The sequence below is a fragment of the Barbus barbus genome, assembly GCF_936440315.1.
Source record: "Barbus barbus genome assembly, chromosome: 22".
In the NCBI taxonomy this organism is placed as follows: Eukaryota; Metazoa; Chordata; class Actinopteri; order Cypriniformes; family Cyprinidae; genus Barbus; species Barbus barbus.
The window spans coordinates 18,597,542-18,617,399 of NC_136750.1; the positions used below are offsets into that span (position 1 = coordinate 18,597,542).

The following is a 19,858-nucleotide window of genomic DNA, read 5'->3' on the forward strand; positions in this document are numbered from 1 at the left end:
GCCTCCAGAGCGCCCACCCCCCCTCCCCGATGGAACTGTTAAGGCTCGGGACGAGCCTTTCGGAAGGGGGGAGTTATGTCAGGGAACTGTTGTGTGTCTGTCATGTGTTCCTGCCCCTTGTGCCCATATTTGGTTTGTTTCCTGTCCTTGTTAAGCGTAATCATTAGTTAATTCTTGTCTAGCCGTGTTTGTCTCATTATCTATGATTTGCGTGTGTATTTATAGTTCTGTCTGTTCAGTTAAACTTCGTCTGGTCTACTCGTTATCCCCGGTGTTGGATGTCTGTGTCTTACCCTGCCTTGCCTGGTCTTGCCCTGCCTTGATGTCAGTAAAGTGTTATTTGAGTTTATATCCTTGTCTGCGTGTTCCTGGTTCCTCCCTCGTGTGTGCACCGTGACAAAACCCCACTGACATTTGGAGTGTATTAAAGAGGTGGTTGATTGCGATTTCACTTTTTTCATTTTAAATAGTGTGTAATGTTGCTGTTGGTGCATGAACAGTATCTGCAAAGTTGCTGCACTGAAAGTTCAACATAAACAGAGATATCGTCTTTTAAAAATCAGGACGTTTAATGCCTACAAAAACAACTCAAATGGGACTACAACGAGATACTTCCCGGGTTTTATACGTAACAAACCCATAAATTTACATCAACCCTCCCTCCGGAACATGCAAAAAAGGGGGCGAGGCCATGTTCTGCGGCTTTGTTGAAGAGGAAGAGTTATAGTGGAGAGCTGTAGCCATGCCGTCGAAAGTGTGTTATTTTCACCCAGCTGTCAGGTCTTCTGTGTTCGGGCTTCCTACGGACGCTGTAGTTCATCAACAATGGCTAAAATTTATGTTTGATTATGTTCCTGACAATTACAATCGTAACTTAGCTCTCTGTGCTGCGCATTTTACGGAAGACAGCTTCCAGAATCTACACGAGTTCAATGCCGGATTCAACCAGAAACTATTACTAAAACATGGAGCAGTTCCAACTTTTAAAACCAGAGGCAGCAGTTGTTGGGCCACAACCTGTAAGTAAGATTTAATAATTTAAAATGTATTTGCATGTATAATTTCAGACGTAATGTTTTAGTTTTATCAAGGACGTAAACAAATGCCAACGCTGGCTTTAGTAGCCAGTTAGTTATGCTATTTCTTGTGTCTATGACAAACGCGTACAAACATTTTGGACCCAAATTTGTAATTATGTACTAATTTTGTAAATGTATTTTCCATGTATACTTTATGACGTAATTTTTCATGTAATTACTCAGTCATGTATTCAGTTATATTAAATGTTTAATCAGGAGAAAACCGTATCTCAAAAGCTAACAAACAGCAGTAGCATTTTCAAGTAACAGCGTATCGAAATTCTTTGAGAGAATAATAATTTTTAAAAAATGTACATTCAGAAACGTTTTGTAAGAGCCGTGTTTGCGGAGGTTCTGCTTGACTCTCTTCATTACCACTTTCTGGGTCTGATTCTGGCTCAAACTGATACGGCAATATTGACACCATTATTTACATTTGACCGGAGCACATGCAACTGTCGCCCGTAAAGGTAATAGGTGTGAAGTTTCCGAACAATGTGCAGTACGCAGTTTAGCCAATCACAACACACCGGCCCAACTAACCAATCAGAGCCCATTGCCTGTTTCTGAGGGAGTGGTTTCATAGAATCAGGAAGTCAACCGGTCGTTCAAATGACAGAGGACAAAGCGGCTTACAATAAAGGTGAAATTTATGAAAAATAATAATTGTTTTTTAACAAACGAAACACGAAGACATGTTATATTGCACCCCATAAACACAATCAAGCAAAGAAAAAAGGCAGTAAACCACCCCTTTAAAACATTTAACCTCTTTTTTTCAGTATATATCTGACCTGAATTATAAAAGTACTATCGAAAAAAAAGGGTAGGTAGAGATGGGTAGTCTTTTTATGGATCCTGGGGGGAATAATTGTTATTCACTTAACGTATCACTGAAGCAAAACTCAAATCTCTGTTATTTTCTGTCTTCATTTCAAATGACATTAATTTAGTCATTTATGCAGTACAAACTATCATGGAAAGACACTTAAGCAAATAAATCAGTCTATATTTCACAAAATAAACAAAAACAAAGCTTGCTTTTTAACCTAGACATGAAACTAAAAAGATAATCAGGGGACATAAAATGCACTAAAATAAAATGGAATGAAACTAAACAAATTTATATAATTAATGAGTAGGCATCACATATATATAAATATATATATATATATTGTAAATGAAAGACATTTGAATAATGATTGTTAGTTATGTAAACTAAGCTAATCCGTTCCTGTTTGCTTTTGTCTTCACAATTCACCAGGAAGACAAATTTCAAAGCATGACATCATTGTCCAATTCTCCCGTGAGGTAGTGACCAGGTCAGGGGGTCAAACTGGGATCCACATTTAAATCAATGTAGTAAATAGGCAAAAGCCGCAGGCCCTAATGGATAGTCTCCTGCGATTTACAGATAAAGAAAATCCAGTCCTCAGATGAGTGCGAGGCATAAAGTAACTTACTATTCCTACCTAAAAGCTGGAATGTACGAGAGGTCACCGAAGAGAAGCACGCTGTCCTCAAACTGCCATGACACTGTCGTATGTGCTGGCGCTGGGGTCAGGAGAGAGGTCAGTCAGGTAGGAGACAGCAGGCCTCCAGCATTTTGAAGCAGCATTCCAGAACCTGATCTACCCTAGCTGGAGAATACTCTCTCATTTTAAGCTGAAGGCAGTTTTGTGATTTCACTTGTTAATAGATGGCTTGATATGGCCCCGTAGAGAAAATGTAGTACAAGTTACCTTTTCAATTTGGGTATATGATTAAAAAAATCTAGTTTCAATCCACTCACTAGTTCTGTAGTAAAGTGATAGTTCCTTAATTTCATCCTAAACTTTATGACTTTCTTTCTACTGTGGAACATAAAAGAAGGTATTTTGTAAAACATCTCATCTCATTGTTTTCTGGTCTAGGTGTTCAGCAAGAAGAACGTCACAAAACGTTTCTTTTGATCAATTTAATGCATCCTATATTTGAATAAACATATTTAAACAAATCTGACAGACCCCAACATTTGTAAACTGGAGTGCATGTAAGTCGTGGCCTAATGGTTAGAGAGTCGGACTCGTAATCGAAAGGTTGCGGGTTCGAGTCTCGGGCCGGCAGGAATTGTAGGTGGGGGGAATGAATGTCCAGCGCTCTCTCCACCCTCAATACCACGACTGAGGTGCCCTTGAGCAAGGCACCGAACCCCCAACTGCTCCCCGGGCGCCGCAGCATAAATGGCTGCCCACTGCTCCGGGTGTGTGTTCACGATGTGTGTGTGTGTTCACTGCTGTGTGTGTGCACGTTGGATGGGTTAAATGCAGAGCACGAATTCCGAGTATGGGTCACCATACTTGGCTGAATGTCACTTCACTTCACTTCATGTACATTATCTGTCTTGCTTAAAGGGGTCCTATTATGCTTTTTCACTTTTTGAATTTTAGTTAGTGTGTAGTGTGTATGTTTGGGCATATAAAGATCTACAAAGTTACAAATGTCAAAGTCCACTCCAAAGGGAGATATTTTGTTTTTAAACCATCCCTTTTAAAGAACTACAACGAACGGCTCATTTGGACTACAAAGTTGTTTTCCTGTATTTGTGACATCATAAAAATAAATCCCGCCTACAGAAATTCGAATGGTTAGCGGGTGGGGAGAACGCTTGGTTGAGCACTACACGTTTCAAAATCGAAAACCTGGTGCGGGTGTTTTTATATCACTGTATTTCTGATGGAAACCATCTGTTTTCAGAAAATTATGAATGTAATTTTCATTTAATCTTGCATATAATGTTTGTGAGCAGAGCTCTGTTTTGTGTACAGCGTTACCGGGGAAACCTCGCTCTCTTCCGCTCCAACAGCGCCTCCTGCTGGCAGATAATTAATTTGCATATATATGCCGCCACAAAGAGTGTTAAGGGGGTCGCACACCGAACGAGAAGCGCAGCGCCGCGTCGCGTCGCGCCATGTCTTTAAAATTCGAACACATTGTTTTCAATGTGTGTACGCACACCGGCGGCGTCATTCGGCGTCTGTCCGCGGCGCCCAGCAACGACTCAGGACACTGTTCAAATTCCTGCCGCGCCACAGCGCGCCATCTGCATTGTTTTATATTAAATAACATCATATTTGTCTCAAATCGTTGTTAATACATTAGCCTATACCAAGATACCACTGCTGCTAAATACTGTACAGCTTACATTAGTTTTACAGCTTGAATAAAATGAAAACATATTAATTAAATGTATAATAAACGTAATCCTTTTAATCTTTTATATTTCTCTTGAGACATTTTTATATACGCAAAATATTACATTCACTGTCGTCGGCTGCCACCTACTGGATTTATCAGGACACAACCGTTACAACACACTTCAGGTCATTTAAATAGCGGAGTAGCGGACCGCAATGGACGACGAAAAACTAATCAACGAAGTAGGGAAATACCCAGAATTATATGCCACAAACCACAGATTCTTCAAAGACAACATAAGGAAGTCATCAGCGTGGAGGAAGATTGCCGATGTCATCGGTTTTTCAGGTAAGAATGTTTAATTTACGATCTGAGGTAAAATGTTCAGTGACAGTCTAGCAACAACTGCATGTAATTGTACAGTACAATCATAAAATAACGTACAGTACAGACATTGTCTTAACTTCATAATGTCCTTAAAAATAACAATAATGTTGACCACAAACTGACAATTGTTATTTTAAGTAAACAATCGTGTTGAATTATGACAACCTAACGTTACCTCAACAGGAATATGATTATAATTGAAGTTAACAAAGAAATAAGCATACCTTACACACAAAAAAATTATCATCTTTGTTTTTATTGAGAAAAAAAATCATATTAGTAGCTACAGCATGAAATGTTGAAATTGCCTAGTCAACAGATACAACAAAAGAATAACAGATTTTCATAACACAGATAACGTTACTTTTCATTGATTAACGTTGAAAACTCAGCTATTATCAATTAAAATAATATGTTTAAAATAATAATAATAATAACAAATGACGTTAAAACTCACCCATCTTGCAGCTCAGAACATGTTTCGAATTATAGAATGTACGCGTCTGGTGTGCGATACCTCGAGTTGTCCTAGACGCGGCGCTGCGCGGCGCTGCGCTTCTCGTTCGGTGTGCGACCCCCTTAAGTCTGTGAGACTATGGTATAAGTAAATTCAACTGGATAACAGTTTCACTGCATTTCATGTTATAATGTTAGAATTAAAGAACAATAAACATAATACATATTACAGTTGCACTTATCTGTACATAGTAAATGCAGTTATTTTTAAGCTGTTGTTGACATCCTATCTAAAACATGATTTAGCCAAAAAACAACAACAATAATGTTACCACTTTAATATGTCTTGCAATATCCTTGCGTGGTTCTACGCGATCCTCTTGTTCAATATTCTCGGGGTCTGAATTGACATAGATATAATACGTCTATGTGAATTGATATGGCTTGCTGCTTTGGCAAGGGGAGTGGCAGTACTGAAACACCGTCTAAGCTGTTCGCCAATCACAACGCACTAGGACAGCTAACCAATCACAACACATTTCGTTTTTTGGAAAGCGAGCCTTCATCAAACCAGGAACTGATCGAGCCGTTTGTGCCAGGCTGGGGAGAAAGGTATTGTAATAATGTAAATTATGTGAAAAATAATGCAATTTTCAAACCACCAAGCATGAGAGCATGTTCTAGTACACCCCCAAAACAAAATCAAGACTTTGTAAAAGAGCATAATAGGACCTCTTTAATAATGTAAAAAATGCATTGCAGCGATGATGTAAATAAATATCTGTGACTTTAATACTTGAATTGTAATCAGTCTCCCAATGTTTAGTGGTTAAAACCTTTTCCAGCACTCAAATTCATGCTCATGTTATAGAGAAGCAGAGTGGGAATTGAGACACTGCCCTCAAAACCTGAGTGATTTTGAAGCCCATGAAAGTGGGACCATGAATTACACGGCACAACTGGTGTCAAATCAGCAAGATTCTCCCTAATTGAAAGTGCCGTAGGAATTTAAAACCCTTATCTTCACGCAGTGACTGTCTTCTCAGGCCACGAGGTGCCATGTCTGGTCTCCATGACAATTGAGCGGCACTTCATATCGCACTATGGGGTGGCTGCTACACAAGATGGATTTTGATGGTCGAAATGACATTCTCGCTTTCTAATATTCTCTGGGACGTTTATTATTTATTTCTGTCAGCTAAGCCTGAGTGACATCAGAGCTGTCATTGAAATTAGCAAGTGTGCGTGGATTTTGTCACCACAGAGATTAGACTATCACATCAAACATCATTTCAATTAGCGCCCCACCCCCTCTTGCTCTTCGGCTAATAAGCCCCCTTCCGTCAGCACCCACTAATCACAATCCTGTTATATATCGGAAAGAGGCGGGTGTTGGGCAATGCTTGTCTGGAGGTGAGAGGTCTAATTACATGTCACAAAGCACTAGAAAGGTGAAAATGAGACGATCTTTGCTGTTTTACAGACCGTTGCAACCTCTTATGAAATTGTTCTGTATGAAATATTCAATGACTAGAATACGTGTGATGTCTGCTGTACCTTAGCCTCTGTTGGAGAGTATTCATGGCTCAGTGAGTGTGGAACAGTAGGTTCATTGTGTCTGAGCGGCCCGGGCCCGGTTTGGTCAGGCTGTCACACCTACGCACAATGTTGTTCAGCTGGCAGCGTTTTGGCCGTGGAGTCGCGACCGCTGCCCAGTGGCCTCTGTAACCGCCCCCCCCCCCCCCCCCCCCACCACCCCACATGCCGCGCGTGTCATGAGATTCAGGGCAATCCAACAAGAAAGGCTCAGCCAAGTTGGATCGGACCCGGCCACCCCAGAACAGACCAAGCATTTAGGGCTACAGATGTGGGTCAGATAATGTGAATATGGAAATCCCATTTCCCTCTGAATCAAGGTAATGTGTCTTTTTTTTTTTTTTTTTTTAGTTCTCTAACTCTCTGAACCATTCCAAGAAGTAAAACATCTCCGTTAGGATTTTTCTACATCAGTCCTCTGAATTCCAGAAGAATCTGCTGGAAAATTCTGGTAGGAAGGTGAACTAGGATGTATCTCGGAACAACAGGATGATTTATTCAACACAGCCAAGTATCAAGAATGAGCAGAATTTCAAACACTAGGTTTGTAAAAATGGCACACTTTATTACAGTATTTGAGCTTTTTTTTTTTTGCTATAATTATAACATAAAAGCATATCATTTAACTTTCTGTATTTAGTGTTCCTTGTTGGGTCTGACATACAGTAAAACAAATCTGTATTATTTTGTGTTACATTGGTTGGAAACTTACCCTTCCTTTTACTGTTTTTAATAGATACAAATTCCTTCAACAAACTGATTGATTTTAAATTAACATTGTTTACATTTTTTCAAGTATTAAGTGTGTAAAGTATTTAAAGTATTAAATTAAAATTCTTCCCAATAATAAGCCTTTAATAAGTTTCAAGTTATTGACTATATTGATAAATGGCTGATAAATTATTATAAAATATTACACTAAAAATAACACTAAAAATTTAAATTAATAATTTTAAATGGTACAACTGAATTTAGGCATCACATACCTATGAAATATATATACATATATATATATATATATATATATATAGAGAGAGAGAGAGAGAGAGAGAGAGAGAGAGAGAGATTTATTAAAAACATTTTATTAAAGCTATTATTATTATTATTATTATTAATATTAACTTTAAGTGTGAGGGTTAGATAATGGCAAAGGTAGTCTAAGTGTAAAAATATATATAACAGTATGTAAATACTGAAAAAAAATCAAATATTGTCCGATAACTGACACTGATATTGTCTGATACTGATAGATTGTGCAACCACAATTTAATAGATTTATTTTCAGTTATTTCCTTTAACTCCTATGAAGGCCTAAAAACATCTGTATGCTAAAAGCATCTGTTTAAAACAGTTTCAAAATGTAGGAAGTTAAAAATAAGACGTTTTTTTCTCTCCAAAAGTTCAAAAGTGTCACATTCTCCAATTGAAAGGTGTTGCTTCCATTCTCCAATATTTTGAACCCACCAATATCATGACATGACCACAATATTGAAGCAACATTTGAACTGTCCAGATTGATATGAGAGCCCTTTTAAGTACATCTGAGCTCATCTTTATGGCTTGTTATGATGAATGCTTTGAAAAGTCTGGCTAAAATAAGTCCCAAGATCACTGTCAAAGTCAAAAGAAACACTCTAAGCATTTCCTGTGTCTGAATGAGGGCTGTATTGGGAGCTTAATTTTTTTGTGCCACATCATCAAGAATTACTAATGCAGCTCCTGAAAACAACAGCAGCGGCAGCAGCATCCTGCCCATGATGCACTGCTCTAGTCTCTGCTCCGAGAAAAAACAATGCACATCCTTGTATTGAGACATCCGGCCCCCCAGCCAACAGCAATATTCAAGCAGCTTTGGAGGACAAAGGAATAAAGAGTTCCTTTCTTTGTTGGGACTGTCAGGCCCGCTGCGCAGTCTGTCACCGAGACCTTTCAAATACTTATGACGAAGAGAGTGAAAATCCTCAGCCACACACTCACGTAAAAGCACACACACACACACACTTGCTTAAAAGTACAGGTCTAAATAAACACACAAACATGTGCTACACCAAACAGGACAATCATTTGTCCTACAGGACACTCCAGCAGATGCAGTGACCGGCGGACAGGCGGCTTTCCAAAACCCTCTCTGGAGTGTTTGTGGTCTTCCCTTATCCACAAACAGAGGATAAGCATCTGTATCTGTACAGAACAGGAAAAAAACAAGACCTAGCCCCTACGAAGATCAACCCAAATCTAAATCACAGCCCTATTTTACACACGTAACACACGACAGGAGAAACAGGGCTGATCAGACCAAACCGAAATGTAATTTCCATAGATAATTATACTTGTTTATTTTCAGATTTGGGTTCTCATTATTATTTGTCCTCTTATCAGTCATGGTAATACTTTAAGATGATTAAAAACCACAAAGTGAATCAGTCTTCCTCTCTTTTAATCTAAAGTTGCAAGGATGAGACTTATGGCGTGTGCAAAGCAAGCAAAAGAAGCACACACACACACACACACACTGAGAACAACATCAGCACTCGACGACTTGCTCACTTTTCTCATCCTCACTGCAATAAAAAGATTAGCATTAATGTGGCAGGAAGTAAATGGCATTATGTAGAGTTGAGCATAATCAGGGAGCGCTGGGGATATTACTATTCCTCACAATCTGTGTGTGTGTGTGTGTGTGTGTGTGTGTTTGCTTCACACAGTCTCAATAAAGCAGAAAGCCTTGCAATCAGCACCTCCTTCTTTATTCTCCCAACACACACACACACACATAAAAGGAGGGGAAAGATGGAGGAGAGCAATAAATGAACCTGGGCATCCTGCTAGTTAATTAGATAGTGCTGATTTGATTTTTCATTTCAATCCTTTTTTTTTCCAGATGCTCTCTGGTTTCTGGATCGCATTGGACAGTGCTCTCTCAACAGAGCTTTATTATTATGATTGTTAACATTTACAATATTGCTGGAGTGTATACAGTACTTACAGCAACAAAATACATATAATATAATAATATAATACATATAGCAAAACAGAAAAAGGAAATGAAGGGGGAAAAGAGGACAAGGTTAGTAAAAGAAAAGAAAATGTTAATGATTTTAAAAAAGAAAAGAAAACTTAAAATAAATAAAAATTTAAAAATTAATAATAATATTAAAAAGTAAATAAAGAAATAAAACAATACATAAATATAATATAAATAAAATAAAAATAAAACAGAAAATATAATCACCCGATAAAACAATAATTTCCTTTCCTAGAATGACTTTTTTATAATTTATTTCTTAGAGTGGGCATGTCTGGAAATGATTTTTGGAAATGTGACTTGTGCTTGTCTCTGATGTTTTGATATTTTTCCCATTTTAGGAGAATGCACTTTTGTTTAGACTTTGTTTGGTTTTTTTAGAACTTTTAGCATCTTTTTTTGTATCTAGATTTACCACAAAAAAAATTAAAAATAATAATAATCTAAATGAGAACATACCATTGAATTCTATTTTTTTACATAAAGCTAACAGAGAGTGGCTAACCTCTTAACCAACTATGAAAAAGAGAGACCCATCAGATATTCGAGACACAGACAGTCAAACACACACCGTGAGACACCAAAGAACTTTGAACAATCCTACAAATCTCCTTGAGACGGACACAGATGCAGCATTAGCCTCCCCTCCCCCTCAGTGGAATGCAGGAATGTGGTGCTAAACCTAGCAGAACGCCACTCTCTCCGACCATCACTTCCAGGAAGGGGACCATTTTCCCATGGGCTGGGCTTGTCCAAGTAGCCGTTCTGTTTCAACCCCACCTCATCCATATAACCCAAGTGAACAAGGGTCTCCACAACAACAGCTTTAATTATGCTCCTCCCACCAAACGATTTGTCTGGTGAAATGTGAGGTAATACTCTTCCCAGACATTAACAGTGTTATTACGATCTCTTACAAATAGCTTCACTGTCTGAAAGGTTAATTACGAATCGCTGCAATTTCCCACTTTCAGAAATGTGCTTCCAACAATAAAAAGCGCAGTTGTAATCAGAAAGCAGCAGCTGTTTGAAGCTATCTGTGGGGAATGAAAAACGTTTGATATAAACTCAACTGCCTGATACACTGTTTCATTCGTTTATTTCTAGTCTACTGCGTTTCACTGCGTGTGTGTGTGTGTGTGTGGCCTCGAGTAGCCAAGATTTTACTCCCTGCCCTTGAAAATGAACAAGTCAGTGAGAGAAACAGAGTCTCTGGGTCCCAGGTGTCTGGATAAGGCAATAAGCGGAGGTCTTGGGGAAGTGTTGAGATAAGACCACCACAGCCAGAGCTGACAGGCCATCAGTAACTGCCATCTAATCTCATTACCAGTCTCTCCACCGTCCGACTCCTGTCTAATTTCATCAGATTAGTCTTCATGCCACTCTTTACTGTCAAATATAGATTTTCAATGATACACTGTGGTGTACTAGGGAGATATGTTTTCCAAAAAGTAATTAAATAAAATGTGAGGCTTTTTAAGGGAAATTTTTGTAAGATTGAAAATATCCTATCACACAAAGAATGTCTTTAAGTTTTAATAAATATAGCTGTTAAGATGTTGAGATGGAGGCAATGGCTGCTGCACTTCCTGTTATCAGGGTTATGGACTCCAGTCATTAGCATTCAACAATATAACATTACTAAAAATAGCTATAAAATGACGTTATTTCTATTTCATGTAATGGAGGGAATATGTTATGCTTGACAAATCTAACCAAGCATAAAACAAAAGTAAATTATGAATGCTTTGAACTTGGCTCTGAAGACATAAATAATGTTACTTCGTTTAAAATGACAGATCACTTTTACTTTGAAAACATCAGAAAAATAATCTTGTTTTAATTAGTGCTGTCAAATGATTAATTTTGATTAATCACATCCAAAATAAACGTTTTTAATATATGTGTGTGTACTGTGTATTTATTATGCACATATAAATACACATACATCTGAAAATATTTACATGTATATATTCATATAATTTATAAATTATATATAAATATATTTAATATATTTTAAAAAACATTTTTCTTAAATATATACATGCATGTGTGTGTATTTATATGTACATAATAAATATACACAGCACACACACACACACTCTAAAAACTGATGGGTTAAATACAATGAATAAAATATGGACAAACCCAGCGATTGGGTTGTTTTCGACCAACAGTTGGGTTAACTGTTTAACCTAACCTTCTGGCAGTAACTCAACCGCTGGGTCAAAACAACCCAATCGCTGGGTTTACATTTACATTTATTCATTTAGCTGACGCTTTTATCCAAAGCGACTTACAATTGCTATATATGTCAGAGGTGGCACGCCTCTGGAGCAACTAGGGGTTAAGTGTCTTGCTCAGGGACACATTGGTGTCTCACAGTGGATTCGAACCCGGGTCTCTCACACCAAAGGCATGTGTCTTATCCACTGCGCCATCACCACCCCATTTGGTTTGTATACAGTTTACCCAGCGCTGGGTTGTATTAAACCCAGCATTTTTAAAGTGCATACTGTATATTATGTAAATAAAAACTTTTATTTTGGATGCAATTAATCGTGATTAATCATTTGACAACACTAGTTTTAATTAAAACAAGTGTGTGTGTGTATTAAGTGAAAAGTGAATAGCAAGAATTTTAATTTTAAAATGTATTCATGTGATGGCAAAGTCTTCAGTGTCTTCAGATCTTCTAATATATTTTCAGGATTCTTTCATGAACGGAAAGTTTAAATCAACAGCATGTATTTGAAACAGAAATAATGAATAAAATATACATTCCTTTAAAAACAAATATTACTGACCCCAAAATTTTCAACTCTTCTTCAAATACTGAGGACAAAAATGGAAGTCCTTTCATGGAATGACTCTTGTTCAAATGTATCCTCAGAAGATGGCTTGACATGCTGAAACAACTGATGGCTGAGCAAAACCACAGCAGCAAATAACTAATAATGAAAATAGCTTGAGATGACGGGGGAGAGGTCAGAGTTCAATTATGAGGTCTGAAATACAGTCTCTGGTTTCTTTCAACTCCAAGTTCTGCAGTCGCTTCCATTCCATACACTGCCACATTCTCTCAACTCTCAGATCCACAGCCAACATTATAGCTTTTGAGTGCCACGCATTTTGTGCGCATCTCATTTGCTAAAATTAAGTTGTGTAAGCCTATGTAATATATACTGGCATAATATCAGTCATCAGGCCCTAAAATCTCTAGTTATTGGTATCAGATCCATTGAAAAACCTATATTGGTAATTTATCTGACAGCATTATAGAAAAATAATAAAGCCACTTATAGAAATGGGCAACAACCAAGGTGTTCTGTACTTCAAGGGAACTATGGCAGCTCAACTATGATGAGGCTCCAGCGAGGACAGAGAGTCATGCATGAGAGCACTTAAAGATCACGCCTGGATCTCAATTCTCAGAACACGAATCAGTCTCTCAGTGTCTTTAAAATAGAGATTATGAAAGCCTTTTTTGCTTCAAACGCCATCAGACAGCATCATCATGTAATACATGGACAGTTATGTCAGTCCTGCTGCAGTGCAGTGGCGCTTATAGAGATCAGGCGGGTCAGATGAAATTATTAACTCCACTGACCTACAGATAAACATCATATTGATCTGTGTGAGAGGCCGGAGAGAGGGCATTGGCCGTGTGTCTCTCCACCACAGCATATAATCTAACACACCTCATTTAGCCCACTGGAGGAGAGGGCAAACGCTCAAGGAGACGGACAGATTTTCTGAGACACCGTGATGTCTGGGTCTCAGAGGTTGTGGTTTTGTCGGTGGGTTAGGGCAGTGCCAGGGTCGGCTGTTCTGACCTCTCCTCCCAGGAACCACTGGGGGCACATCCATTACCCCGGCTGAAGTACAGTGCAGTGTGGGGTCGCTGACCTATCTGCACGCTATGAAATACAACACCTATTTATCAAGTTCAAGTCAAGTTGAGCTTTATTGTCATTATGCTACATGTGTGGACATATAGTGGAATGAAATGTTGTGTCTCGCAGGACCACGGTGCTACATACTAGTTAAACATAAGATAAACATACAACAATGCAAGTATAAAAAAAACCACAATAGAGCATCTGACTATAGACAAAAATAGACCATCTGACTATACATATACAATAAATACTATAACTACTATACCTAGTTGCCTAGACATACACAAACTGAGACTGTACAAGAACTTTACATAAATACTGTACATGAAATTATGCAAAAGAGATATTTGTACATGAAATTGTGAGAAAAAAAATTGTACATTAAATTCTGCAGATTAAAGAGAGATTTTGTGGGAAGCAGCGCATAGTGCAAAAAGATTTGTAGTGCAATGCTCAAGTAAACATTATTTTGTCGTGCAATGCTCAAGTAAACATTTTCTTATTGAGCCTTTGTAGCAGGGAGTGTTTATAGAAAGATCAGTAGTTTTTGAAATACTCAGACCAGCCCGTCTGGCACCAACAACCATTCCACGCTCAAAGTCACTTAAATCCGCTTTCTTCCCCATTCTGATGCTCGCTTTGAACTTCAGAAAGTCGTATTCATCACATCTAGATGCCTAAATGCATTGAGTTGCTGCCATGTGATTGGCTGATTAGCAATTTGTGTTACCAAGCAATTGAACAGATGTACCTAATAAAGTGGCTGATGAGTGTATATATATACACACAATATATTTCACAATTTTATTAATATTTATTAAATAAAACATTGAATTGAATAATAAACATTTTATAAAATTAGATAAGTTATATATATATATATATATATATATATATAATTGAAATAATAATAAATTAATTTGTACACAAGAACGTACATCCTAAGTACATGTACCTACTGTAGTAAATCACTCCAAAACGAGTGTGGGTATGTCGGTGTGAAGATATAATGGCCTTTAATGAGCAGATCTGTATCTGTGCTGCTCTGCAATGCTCTATGTGCCATTAACACCTCTTAGAGATCATCTCAGAGACCCATCAATTCCTGATAGGCTCCTAATCTAATGCTGCCTGGAGAGCTGGAAATAAAGGCCTGACCAGCAGCTAATAACTCATTACAGACCCACTGATCTGGTGGTTAGATAAATAGAGAGGGGAAAACAAACATGTCATTCAGCTTGGTGCCAAACCATGCATACGCACATAAACACACAATCTGCTCTCCAATTTAGAACAGTTATGCCTCCGTTTGACCTTGAGAGGCGCCTGTGCTTTAGTCGAAAAATACAAGAGGCCAAATAAACATATTTCATACTGTTTTCACGCCCTGTTTAGACATGAGATCAGGCTGTGATGAGCAACAATCATGCAGACATGATTGCTGGGACTGTTGTTAATGAGAGTTATGTGTGACATGCCAATACTGTGCATTCATTATCCAGCAGGAGGCGTCACTGCTGCCTTGATGGTCACTCCTTACCAGCGTCTCTGTAGGAACTAGGTGATGCTCTAGAAGAGTTCCAGATCCCGCAGGTGAGGAGTTTAATGTTCTAGATGCTATCTATCAAAGAGCAGCAAGACAGAGATAAATGACTGCACTGATCTGGAGAACAAGGGCATTATAATGGGCTGGTAAACTTTGACATGACTTTTAGTTGGTATACACAGTCACACAAACCTTGTGTTAAGCAAAAAAGGATAAGAAAATCTGGAAATAAAAACTTGTGTACTTCATCTTATGAGGGAATTGACTACAGTTTCACGAAACACTGTGAATGATGTAATCAAACAAAAACATTTTTATTTTAGTCATTTAAAATCTTCAAATACAAAAACAGTACATATTCAAATAAAAAAAAAAATTGGTCATTAACATACACTACCTTTCAAATGTTTGTGGCCTGTACAATTTTCAATGTTTAATGTCTCTTACAGCTGAATTTCTTTTATCAAAAATATAAAAATATAAAAGTATAAACATTAATATGAAGTATTATTTAAAATATCATTTATAATTTAAAACAACTGATTTCTACTTTAATATATTTTAAAATGTTATTTATTCCTTTGACAGCAAAGCTGTTTTTTTAACATTCATTACTCACTAGTATTTAGTGTTACATGATCCTTCAGAAGTCACACTAATATGCTGATTTCTTATCAATATTATTATCAGTTGTGCTGCTTAATATTTTTTGTGGAAACTGATATTTTGCAACATTGTAAATATATATTATAACTATATTATAAATATATTTTGGTCAATTTAATCATTTAAGCATCTTCGCTGAACAATATAAGTATACGTTTCACTTAAAAAAAGTTGAACGTAGTGTACAAATATATTTGAGAGTGTAGGGAAACTGACTAATATTTGCTTTCTACTCTCAAGACTATGAAAAAAGAGGCTAAATGAAGAAAATGATGATGAATTGTAAGTTTTCTGATGAAGTGGATCACACAGTACCCACGAAAATGGCTTTGTAACCGCAGCAAACCTTTGTAACCTCTCTTAACCCAGGTGAATTTCAACTGGTGTGAAAGTTTCTAAACCTAAATTTATATATAGTATACTCAAGTCACGTAATTACTGTGTTTTCATTATTGATCATTGCTGTCACTTGTGGGTACTCATATCCAGCTCATAATACACACACAAATGCACACACATATATATATGTTACCAGCTGCAGACAGTGCAAGAGCACATTAAAGCTTTATGGAGAATGAAGATCTGTTTAAGCAATGAAGAATGCCCTGCTTATGGGATTCTAATTCCAGTTTCATTTAGAGAGGGAGTTTCCTCACAGCCAGGGCCTCGATTAGAGGGGTAACGGGCCGTAAACAGAGAGAGAATGAAAACCGGAGAGAGAAAGGGATGGGAAATTAAGAGAAATCAGCTGGAAAGAAGAGTGTTCGGAAAGGAGAGAAGGATCAGAAGATGTCACTGGTGGTTCATTGTCAAGTATCATCAATATAAAAACAGAACCGTCATGCTCCACACTCCAAGAGACTCCACTGCAAACAAAAGCAAAAAGATCTACAGCAGCCATGTGCAACCAGCAGCTGTTAGATCCATCTTATTATCAGTCGTGCAATCAGTTATCAGCTCTCTCTCTGCACCTACCTCAGCTGGAGCCCCCTGCAGACAGTCAAACATTTTACAGAACACCTGGAAGGGGAGGGGAGGAGATAAGAAGTCCACTCAGACAAACAACACATCTGCCTTAATATGACAGCGCTCTGTGCTTCAGGATGCACAGCAATACAGAACAACAGACTTCATCACAGGCTCAGGGTAACCATGTAGTTTGGGGGTGTAGCTCACAATATTTAGGTCTAAAAGGCTATGCTATGTGCTCACATTTTATTTACAATATAGTATTAAGAATTTAGAATATATAAGAGCATATAAACATTTAGAATATGCTAATTTTATTAACAAATTACTGAGCATTTAAACACTCAATGACTTCAAAGGCATAGCTTTTGTATGAAGTTTTCTCTTGAGAAAACAAGTTTCAGACAGACATTCAAGGCACCGTAACGTAACATATAATGATCTAAAACAAATCCAATGCTTTAGAGTCTAGACATAATCAAACAAATATAGAACTATTTGACTGCATTGTTTAAAGTCAGCATTCATCCATGCGCACATGCATAAATTACACATATTTTCTTTGTAATGCAATATAACAGCATATAAGTACCTGAATCAATTATGGAATAAATGTCAAGCATTTTGAGGCAAAATCATAGATTTTCGTACATTAAAATTCTCATGCAGGCATCTTAGTAGAAAGGAAGTTACACAAGCATTGGATTCAGACGTGCCAACTATTGGTATTTAATTATATATGTGACCCTGGACCACAAAGCCAGTCCATTTTTTTTTATTTAAATTTATACATCATCTGAAAACTGAATAAATAAGCTTTCCATTGATGTATGGTTTATTAGCAATGCATATTACTAATCAGAAATTAAGTTTTGATATATTTACGGTAGGAAATTTACCAAATATCTTCATTGAACATGATATTTACTTAATATCCTAATGATTTTTGGAATAAAAGAAAAATCGATAATTTTGACCCATACAATGTGTTGGCTATTGCTACAAATATACCCATGCTACTTATATCTGGTTTTGTGGTCCAGGGTCACGTATTACTGTATAATTTGTATTTTAGCACAACTGAAAAAGGATCAATTTAAAAGGATAATTGTCCTAAATCTTGTGCATGGCGCTAATTCTACTAAACTAGATGAATGTATACGTGACATGTGATGCTGTAAATCTTAGAAGGCAGTTTAAATCAAATCATCTGCTGTGGAGTAATAATGAGGATGCTCTTGTAAAACTGCATTCATATGCAAATATATTACGCATGCGCCCTGCTGCCGTGGCTCATTCCTGACCTGTTGGTTCCTGTTCTGTCTCAATGGAGACACGCTTCGTTCAATGTAATGATTACTATGTGTTTCTATGACTAAACATTACACATTCCACACTTTTTTCTCTCAGCTCTGGTGTTACATGGAATATACAGGTCTGCATGGAACATGCACCCTATAGCGATATGTAGTCATATGCTGCTCAGGGTGTTTCCTGTGCTTTCCATGTTTTCATGCCTGCACCGAGTATGCGTCTCTGATTGGGGTCGCCGTGGAAACAGGGTGACGGTCCAATGCAGCTCCTGCCTGCACAGGTAAAGCACGTGATGCGGCTTTGATGAATCAACCTGTTGTTGACACAGCTGCACATTCTTTCTCTTGCTCACTCTCTTTCCTCGATAACATGAAACAGTGTCATCACAGACGAGATCAAGTTCATTTTAAAAGTTTGCCAAATTACAGAATTAGAAGTACACATTCACTGAACTCCAGATACACCGCCAAAACTTTCATCTGGATATGTTGTAAAGATTTTGGTTTTTAGCCAGAAGAGCACTTACTGAATCTGCAACATTTGACATATACTTCCACATACACACACAAACACCATGCTGAGCCCTAGGCCACGCTCACGCATCACCAAGTCAGGCTCCATCCAACGACGAGAGAGAACCCCATCACTAGAGACCATGAGAGGGAAAAGACAAGATAGATCTGAGGAAAGGATAAAAAGCTTGGGAGAAGATAGACAGATAATGGCTCGAGGACAAATTAGAGTGACATTTTACAATCCGTTGTATCATATGTATAATCTAACCAGCAGAACTATTGTGTCCCACTTCTGATGAATGGAAGTTAGATCACACATGACAGTCTTAGACTGAGGGATGATAAAAAATACAAGACATATCTGTCTGTCTGTCTGTCTGCATGTCTCTGTCTATTGATGAATAAAATTACATCAAATATAGATTATGAATAAATGCTGTTCTTTTGAATTTTCTATTAATCAAAGAATCCCCCAAAACATTATCACACATTTATAATAATAAAAAAAAATCTTAAGCACTAAATCAGCATATTAGAATGATTTCTGAATGACTGTATTTTTAATTAAATAAATGCAGCCTTGGTGAGCATAAGAGACTTCAAATACATGAAAAATATCTTACCAACCCCAACAATAATGTATATTTGATATATTATGACATTATATTGTAATGAATACATGTACTGTATATGTACAGTTGTGTGCATACACACTAACACATCTAGTACATCACACAAATCTAGATCCCCTTTCAGCTTGACTAGTTGTTCAGATAATTCCATGACTTTCAATGATTTTGAAAATATGTAGTGTTATACATCCATAAATTTTACACAAACTTTTAATAGCATTGCCATTTAAAACACATCTTTGACGTTGAAATGTTTCAACTATGGAAGTCTGAAATTTTATGTGTCAATATTCCAGATCCAAATTTGACTGGAACACAGCATAACTGCTATATTCTGTGAAATTCCTGCACACACACCCCACATTGACACTGGCCTAAGGGTCAGGCTGTGTTTCTATGGTTACGAACCCCAGAGGACAGCGCAGGAGTAGAGGAGAGTAGCAGTGAAGGGAGTGGAGACAGATCAGACTTGTCCAGTTCTTCTGATAAGAGACTTGGAGCAGCTCGTTCCACATTCTCCTACTACCATCCATCAGCTCGGGTCACACAACGTTGATCCTGCATGCGTCCTCACCTCTGACCCTGCTCATCACT

The 19,858-nt window shown here is 37.6% G+C and overlaps 1 protein-coding gene across 2 annotated transcripts in view; it reads right to left on the bottom strand.

Annotated features, from left to right (window-relative positions):
- The window catches only part of LOC306888569 (breast cancer anti-estrogen resistance protein 1-like), a 97,071-nt gene that overhangs the window by 52,663 nt on the left and 24,550 nt on the right, over positions 1–19,858 (bottom strand). The window contains exons 2-3 of one of the 2 annotated variants that reach the window (XM_079446974.1): positions 16,810–16,854; positions 15,163–15,243 (exon numbers count right to left, since the gene is read on the bottom strand). The exons of the other annotated variant lie outside the window; for it this stretch is intronic. Of the exons in view, the coding sequence (XP_079303100.1) occupies positions 15,163–15,243; positions 16,810–16,854 (126 nt within the window). The remainder of the gene's footprint in view (positions 1–15,162; positions 15,244–16,809; positions 16,855–19,858) is intronic. 2 annotated transcript variants of the gene reach the window in all.